The sequence below is a fragment of the Chrysochloris asiatica genome, unplaced genomic scaffold (assembly GCF_000296735.1).
Source record: "Chrysochloris asiatica unplaced genomic scaffold, ChrAsi1.0 scaffold00067, whole genome shotgun sequence".
NCBI lineage: Eukaryota > Metazoa > Chordata > Mammalia > Afrosoricida > Chrysochloridae > Chrysochloris > Chrysochloris asiatica.
The window spans coordinates 4701746-4710976 of record NW_006408585.1 but is presented as its reverse complement, the minus strand read 5'-3'; the positions used below and the strand labels follow the sequence as shown (position 1 = coordinate 4710976).

Here is a 9231-nt window from a genome sequence, read left to right as displayed (position 1 = left end):
GATAGTACCCATTTGACCTAGCCTCATTGGCTTCATAATCAGAACTCGACTAGGGGAGGATAAAAAAAACCAACAAGAAAAATCCTCACAATTTTTGATAAAGGAAACGAGGGTAAATTGCTATAATTTGATGAACTTTTTCTATACCCATGGAGGTAGTAACTCTAAATACCAACAGAAAGGGAAGGAGTCTTCATATCAAGTATCAATGCTATCCCCTCTGTACACAGGGTAGATAGGGATGGGCAATTCAGACATTGGCTACCTAAAATGAGGGGGTGATAAAGGCACGAAGTGACTGGCTTACAAGATTTCAAGAGGGAGTTTAGTTTAATAGTGTGGGGAAAAAAGAGTCCCCACTGAATAGTTTTCATCTTTGGATGGGTCTGATTAAAAGAGATGGGGATAAGATTCTTATGATTCAATAGTGAATAATTGTTATCATGACTAAAAGTAGAAGTTTTGTAACAAAAATGGAGTAATCTTACAGTCCAGAAAGAAAGGACCCTAGGACCATCAAGGGAGAAGAGCACAAGCATAATGTGAGACCTTATCCAGAGAAGCAGCGATACCAGAGATGGAGGCTGGGATGGGGACATGGAGAGAGGGAGCAGCTGAGGACTCTAGATTCATGGGAAGTGAGGGACTAAGAGCTGGTGGCCAGGAGGCAGACTTGCAGAATGTACCCTTTGGTGGTATAAATTATTACATATGTCTGAGTGTTTAAAAAAAGAGCTAAAGTGAATAGAGAGAAATACTGTTAACTGATGGTACATGGAGGGGATTATAATCATGTAATGAAACAAGGTGTATGATTTGTTGAATGTAAAACTGATGATCTGCTCTGTAAATGTTCACTCAATCACAATAAAAAAACCTTAAAAAAACCACCTTATGGAAACCTGCTTCTGGTTCTTGTCTCAGCTGCTGCTACTGCTGTTGCTTGCCTTTGCTGTTGTTGCTCAAGTTGGAGGCTGGAGCAAGGGTGGCAGCAGCAGCAGTTGAGAAGGTGGGACAGGAACCTAAGGAGAGGAAGCAAGCAAGAGAAGGAATGGAGGGAGTCCAGTCCCACCCAATATTTTTCTTGCGTTAGTAGTGGATGCTGCCTGCCCAAGAGCTCACGGGGAGTCATGGCCTCTGCCTCTTCTACTTATATCCCACCCATGATCCAGAGTTACAAGAGCCTGGGTTTGGGATTTTGAAGTGATTAAGGGGGAATACTAAGGAGCTGTGGTAGCGTAGTGGTTACGAATCGGGCTGTGAACCGCAAGGTCAGCAGGTAGAAACTACTAGCTGCTCCGCAGGAGAAAGATAGGTGTTCTGCTCACGAAAAGATTAACAGCCTTGGAAACCCTGTGCAGGGGTCGCTATGAGTCGGTACCGACTCCACGGCACATAACAACAACAACAAGGGGAATACTAAACAAAATGAGAGCTGCTTTCCTTTTTTAAGAAAAAAACAAAGCAAAAAAACAAAAAAAAACCCGATGGGAGCACAGACACATGAAGGGGCTTCAAAACATTTGTGGGAAAATTCCCTTATCTTTTTTTTTTTAAATGTTTTATTGTGACTTGTGTGATAGTTTACATGGGAGAACATTAGCTTTACATTCATCCTATCGTATATCATTTCATTATCATGGTTACAAATCCCTCCATGCATCATCAACCAACCAAACGGTATACCCTGCCAGCCTGCCCCCAGTCGTCAGCACACAGCCTCTGGGTCTAAAGTCTCCAGCCGCTCCATCTCTCCACGTCATTGTCTGCCTCTATCTCTGGTGTCACTGTTTCTCTAGATAGGGTCCCGCATTCCACTCTTCTCCTTAATGGTCCCTGGAACCTCTCTGCTCCTGGACTGGAAAGTCAACCACTCCCTTCCTTTTGCTACCAAACGTCTACCTTTACATTTCTAACCTACCTCTTATCTTTTAATTCTATTTTTTCATAAACTTTTTGGAGCCCCCGCATGTATGTGGTTAGATGTTTCCTGAAGATATGTAAGCAATGAATGTGTGTACAGGAAATCCTATAAAATGTAGTAACATGAGGTCAAGGGGGATTGAAACCTTAGGAATTGCTAGTTTTTGTTGTGTGCCGTGGAGTCGGTTCCCACTCATAGCGACCCTGTACTGGGTTTCCGAGGCTGTAAATCGTTACAGGAGCAGAACACCTCATCATTCTCCCGCGGAAAAGCTGGTAGTTTCGAACTGCTGACCTTGCGGTTCGTAGCCTGATTCGTAACCAGAGCGCCTTCAGGGATTGCTAGTAGTTTCCGTCAAAACAAAGCCATTGCTATGAAAGTCATCGGGCAATTAAATACAAGTGGTGAATTTAAGCTCTGCAGTCATTTATGATATTCATCCTCAGCTATTGACTAGCTGTGGAAATGTCAAGGTTCTGCTACTGTGTTCCAACCTTTCCTCAAAAGTACAGGCAGTCCCGGATTACGAATGAGACCAGTTTCTAAGTGTGCCTTTCAGTCAGATGTGTAAGTAAGCTAAAGAGGTGTATATGGTTCTTATTTAACCTTCAGTGTTGACTCGATTCCAAGTCATAGCGACCATGTATAGGCTTTCCGAGGAGCGGCTGGTGAATTTGAACTGCCAGCCTTGCAGTTAGCTGCCCGGAATTTATCCTACTGTGCCACACCAGGACTTCTAGTGCAAGAAAAGGCTCGAAACCTTTTCAATACTTTAAAAGCTACACATGCAGCAAATGCAGGTGATTGTGATGAAGAATTTGTTTCAATCGGGTTGGCTCATTCTTTTCAAGATAAGCGTTATGTTACCTAGCCTTAAAGGGCAAGTACCAGTTGTCCATAAATCAGACATATGGAATCCAGTTACTTACCGTACTTTATCATGCTTTTTATCTCTTAGAAACTTGCAGTCTCCATGCATTTAGTAAGAAAAGAAGGGTAACCATGCATTGGAATTTACTTGACAGAGAACCACCTTACTCTGTCTCCAAAGAGTATGTTTAGAATCACCTTAGAACAAGTAAGTTCAGTAACAAGTACTCTATACGTTCTGTCGTCACCAAAAATTGAATAGAAAACCTAAAATTTAAGTAACTTTGGTTCTATAAAGACTTGTGTTAGTTTAAACGGAGAGATGGTGGTGGTGTCAAACATATGAGGGGACTTCAAAAAGTTTGTGGAAAGATGGAATTAAATGATAATTTAAAATTTCCACCAACTTTTTGAAGCCGCTTTGTACATGCCAAATGTCTGTAATTTTTATGACATCGTGGGAAAAGTAGCTGATGGAAAGGGAACAGGAGAGCTGTATTTCTAATTCTGACTTGAACCCCTCTGATAATAACATTTCAAGATTTGGGAAAAATCATCTGTTTCCTTATCTCTTAATTGATGATGATAATACTACCTGCAAACTTCATGGAAATTTGTGAGCATTCAGTTAAATTATATATACAGGCCATAAGATGTACACATACCTGTTACATACACATATATATGTAGTTATTTTTCTCTAGGGTCTACTATTCTGTTGATGGCCTAGCTACTTCTGTCTGGTTGTGAATCTTGTGTAAAGAGTCTGTCTCAGGAGTCTTGTGGAGACGCTCTGGACAGCAGCTATCTTTTGGGAAGTTTGAACAGAGACAAAAGAAGGAACTCTCAGGTCATGACTCCAGTAAGCTAGATTCTTTTCTTGCCACTCACATATTTTTCAGTGATTATATTTGCTCCCCATGGGAAAAATATATGTAATTTCTAGAAATTGCATAAAATATAAAATCGTCTTTTAAAATGTGTTAAAATTTGTTAAAAGCTTAATTCCAGGCACAAATTTCTTTAGAAAAGATAAATCTTTGAGTCATGAGGCAAAGATGCTTATTAGCCTGCTCTCTGGGATCTGCAGGTTTGTAGATGGAACACCCAACCTTTCTTGGATTTTGAAATGTCATGCCCAACTGATATTTAATGAAGATTCATTTATCCTTTTCACACTATTAAGTATGGTCTGGAGGGGATAGATTTCTCTCAGTCCACATGAATAGAGCCCATTACTGCTAATGGAAGTTTTGCACATGCCTGAAGAGGTGACAACACATTGAAATAATCTACATTTAGACATTGCACAAAATCATTTTTAATTTCACTGTATGAATATTTCACTGATGGCCTCTTTTTGTCTCCAAATGCTGTTTAAAATTGATTGTAGGTATTTGGTGATGGTGCTGAGGTTCTAACTTTAACAGGTGTAAGTATTTCTTTCCTCTGTTTCAGCTGAGAAGTTTTGAGAGTGAACTATTCACAGCCATTAAGAGACTGCCAATTAAATTTTTCATCATGCTTATTCTGTAGTTCACACAAGTCCAGAAAACATGAGGAACTGAAAAGTGGACTTTGTAGACATCAGCTAACTGGCCATGGTGTTAGCTAGCCATGGAGTCTCAGGATGCTCAGAACTTCTTCCAGCCTCTGTCTTCCTGGATGTCTCGAGCTTATGAAGCTCTCCAGCAAGCAGGAGATACATTAGCGGTGTCACTGGTTAATTTTAGCAAGCAAGACTCTCAATTGAATGACCAGGATTTAGATGATATTCAGATTCAGGAAACTTACTTTGAAGATGAAGAAAAAGACAATGATAGGTGTCGAGAGGACAGAAAGTCCTTGTTTCATGAAGTGGATCATTTCTCATGTTGTAAAAGCAATTTGCAGGGATCTTCCCAAAGTTCAAGTACCAGCATTGGCCAACACTCCAAGGACACAAGCTCTCTCATGTCCCAGTGGCCCAACCAGACCCTTGATGACCAAAACCCACCTCATGTGCTTTCTTCTATTGCTGAGGAAGAACATCAACATGAAAAACAAAGCAGTGGCCTTCAACACAGCTTTGGCAATCAGCTTGCTGGTACTTTAGAAAATGCTAATGAAAAAAAGCAAGGTAAGCTAGCTAGAAATCACTTTTTCTGGGTTTTTTTCAAAGGGTCTTTCTACTCATTTGTTTTGACTTATTTATAATAGGAGTTTTATTTTTTTCTTGCGTATAACTTTCCACAGAGTCCTCTTATGCACTGTAGGATAAGCACTGGACTGTAAAGTCCATTTAAACTACAAGGTTGGTGGTTGAAACTCAGCAGCCACTCCTTGGAAACTCTGTACTGGGTTGATATGAATAGGAACCAACTTGACAGCCCATAACAACAATAACAATAACTTTCCACATAGTGGCTTCTTATTGAGAGATACAGTCCATGGAATGTTTTCAGAATATGAACACAAGACTTTGGAAGAGCCACCATTTTTGTGGGTGCCATATTCCAAAAAAGTCGTGTCAAGCAAGGAAACTGGTGAAAACTGGTGAAATCCAGAAGTCTCTGGATTCTATTTGAGAAGCTCCTTGTATACATGTCATGGTTTTTAAAATATCGCTTAAAATGTTCTCTCTTTTGATTCCCCTCTGGGTTAGGAATCTCTAGGTGTTACTATATTATTCAGTGTGAAATCCTGTGCAAAAAGCCATACTTGCTGAAGAATTTTTAGTTGATAACACTCCAAGAACACTTTTCACAGTGTTTTGCTGAGATGTGATGTGGGATGACAATAGATAGGAAATCTTTGAAATAAGAATAGCTTGATTTTCTTTTAGCCTTGAGTGGGAAGGGCACATTTAGTTAAAAAAAAAAAGAAAGAAAATTACTCATAGACCTTTATCCTGTTGGAACTGAAAACAGAGTCAGGTCTCAGTAAATGCATAATAAATATGGTGAAAATGTAATTACCGCTGTAAAAGTGGCTGTAGTGTGCCCTGGCACAAAAATCTCATGCTTCTATGATTTTAAGCCTGATGTAAGGACATTCCACTTGGTTGAGAGATAGAATTATATGATATGCAGAGATAAAGATTGGGTGTTTATGTATGATGTGTGGTTTTAATGCATACAAAACTCACACAGATTAGTGGGTCATTTCAGGAATATAAAAGATCATTAAGTTCTTTGAGAAACCTGACTTCTTTTGAAATATGTCATTGTTTCTTTATTCACTTTCAATGATAATTCCCCTTAGCTTTCTCTTTTTAGAAATGTTTTTTATCCAGACACTTGAAGTCTTGGCATAAAAGGACACATCATTTCATATATATACATATATCTATCTATGTCAGTCTCTATCTATCTGTCTGTCTATCTATCTATCTATCTATCTGTCTATATATTGGTGTTTACTTGTGCTTTATTGACTTTGCATAAAGTCTTAAACTGTGTGGATCTTAAAATACTATTGATAACATTTCAAAGAGTGGTTATTCCAGAACACTTAACTGTTCTCCTGAGGAACTGATACATAAACCCAAGAGGTAGTTGTTAGAACAGCACAAGGGGATACAGATAGTTTAAAAAATCAGGAAAAGTGTGTGCCAGGATTGTATTCCATTACCATACTTATCCAATTTACAAGGAGCTTTGGGAACATAGTACTTACAAGTCGGACTGCTAACCTCAAGGTCAGCAGTTCGAAACTACTAGCCATTCCACAGGAGAAAAATGAGGCTTTCTGCTTCCATAAAGATTTATAGCCTTGAAATCCGTATTTAGGGTCACTGAGAGTCAGCACTGACTCCACAGCACACAGCCATCACCACCACCATTCAATCTACATGTTGAGCAAATCATCTGAGAAACTGGATTATATTAAAAAGAATATGGCTTCAGCATTAAAGGGAGATTCATTAACATCTGTGATATGCAGGTGATACAGCCTTCCTTACTGGAAGCAAAGAGGACTTAAAAAAAATACTGGTGATGATCAAAGACTACAGCTTCAGTATGGATTGTGCCTCAATAGTAAACAAGGATCCTCACTACAGGACCAAGAAATAGCATCATGATAAATGTAGAAAAGGTGGAACTTGTTAAAGATTTCATGTTATTTGAAATCCACAGTCAACACTCATGGAAGCTGCATCAAGAAATCAAAAGTTGTATTGCATTAGGCAAATCTGCTGCTCAAGACTTCTTAAAGTGTTCAAGAGTAAAGATTATCAGTTTGAGGTCTAAGGTGTGTCTGACCCAAGCCATGGTATTTTCAATAATTTCATATGCATGTGAAAATGTACAATGAATAAGGTAGAATGTAGAAGAATTGATGCATTTGAGATTCTTAAAGTTTTTACTTGATATTCAAATTACAGTAACACTGAAGTGCTAAATTAAATTGGTGAAAACTGAGATGGACTGATATTCTTTCTGAATGTGGTAAACGTAATCATTGTAATCTTCAATCATTTGAAATATCTGTAGAGATAATTCTAGAAACATCTGTCTTAGCAACAGAATTTCTTAGATTTTATTTTAATTTCTACTTTTAGAAAATGCTTGCCAAACTTGAACTGTATCTAAATTATTGACAGGAGTTTGACTTGTTGTTTGTTATCAGATGCCATTGAGTAGGAACTGACTCATAGCGACCCCATGCACAGCAGAACGAAACAATGTCCGATCCTGGGCCAACCTCACTACCGCTGCCACACTTGATGCCATCAATGATGTCACCTGGCCAATCCATCTCGTTAGGGGTCTTCCTCTTTTTCTCTGACCCTCCACCTTACCCAGCATGACATCCTTCTCCAGTGACTGTTTCCTCCGGACAATATGTCCAACTATGAGAGATGAAGCTTAGCCATCTTGGCCTCCAAGGAGCACTCTGGCTGCACTTCATCCAAAACAGATCTATTGGTTCTTTTGGCAGTCCATGGCACTTTCAGTGTTCTCCTCCAACACCACAACTCAAAGGCATCAATTCTTCTACGTTTTTCCTTATTCACTGTCCAACTTTTGTATCCATATGAGGTTATTGCAAATACCATGACTTAGGTCAGGCGCACCTTAGCCCTCAAGCTGAAATCTCTGCTCTTCAATACTTTAAAAAGTTCCTGTGCAGCAGATTTTCCCAATGCAATACGTCGTGTGATCTCTTTACTGCTGCTTCTGCGAGTGTTGATAGTTGATCCAAGAAGAATGAAGTCCTTGACAACTTCAATCTTTTCTCCATTGATAAGAATGTTGTTTATTGGTCCAGTGATGAGTATTTTTGTTTTCTTGACATTGAGATGCAATCCATATTGAAGGCTGTGCTTTGATCTTCATAAGTAAATGTTTCAAGTCCTCTTCACTTTCAGCAAGCAAGATTGTATCATTGACTTAATAGATGCTTAATCTATTAAGTATTTTTGTTAATTTTTTTAACATAGCATTTTTGTTAATTTTTATAATTATTTTAATAATCTAATGGCAGTAAAACAGTTATGCCCATTTGTCTATTCAGAAGGTGTTTATTTACTGGATTATAACTTACTAGAAGGCAGGGATCATGATAAACATAGGAAATATTGAAATTGTCAAGCATTTCATTTTACTTGGATCCACAATCACTGATCATGGAGGCAGCAGTCAAAAAATCAAAAGCTGTATTACATTGGGCAAATCTGCTGCAAAACACCTCTTTAAAGTTCAAAAGCAAAGATGTCACTCTGAGGACTAAGATGTGCCTGACCCAAGCCTTGGTATTCTCAATGATCTCATATGCATTTGAAAGCTGGACAATGACTAAGGAAGACCAAAGAAGACTTGATGTTTGAATTACAGTGTTGATGTCTTTCAATTCTGATGTTGGTAAAGAATATTAAATACATCTTGGATTGCCAGAAGAATGAACAAATTTGTATTAGAAGTATAGCCAAAATGCTCCCTAGAAGTGAGGACGGTGAGACGTCATCTAACAATGTGTTGAACAAATTATCAGGAAGGACCAGTCCCTGTAGAAGAACATCATGCTTTGTAGAGGGCCAGAGAGAAAGAGTAGGACCCTCAATGAGGTGGACTGATACAATGGCTACAGCAATTGGCTCAAACATAAGAACTATTGTGAGAATGGGACAGGGCTGGGGAATGTTTCATTCTGTTATAAATAGAGATGTTATGAGTAGAATTGGCTTAATGCCACCCAACAACACAGAAGACAGGAACCACGCTTAGATTTATCTCTGTATCTTTAATATCAAGCACAGTGTTAAGTATCCGTTAGGCCATCAGATAATGATGGATCATCAAGAAGGCCAGAATACAACTGTAAGAGGTAGATACCATTATTATTCCTGCTTTACAATTGATAAAATATGCTTAGAAAGTTCAAAACGACATATTTAGAAAGACACTATGCTCAGGCAGACTGAAACTGGAGCTTGCACTTTTTTTTTTTTTTTT

General features: G+C 38.7%; 1 protein-coding gene across 1 annotated transcript in view; it reads left to right on the top strand.

Annotated features, from left to right (window-relative positions):
• The first annotated feature begins 4340 nt into the window (after window positions 1–4340).
• Window positions 4341–9231, top strand: part of SYT16 (synaptotagmin XVI) — a 278525-nt gene continuing 273634 nt past the window's right edge. Inside the window, exon 1 of the mRNA XM_006864575.1 lies at window positions 4341–4913. Coding sequence (XP_006864637.1) covers window positions 4412–4913 — 502 coding nt within the window. The 5' untranslated portion in view covers window positions 4341–4411. The remainder of the gene's footprint in view (window positions 4914–9231) is intronic.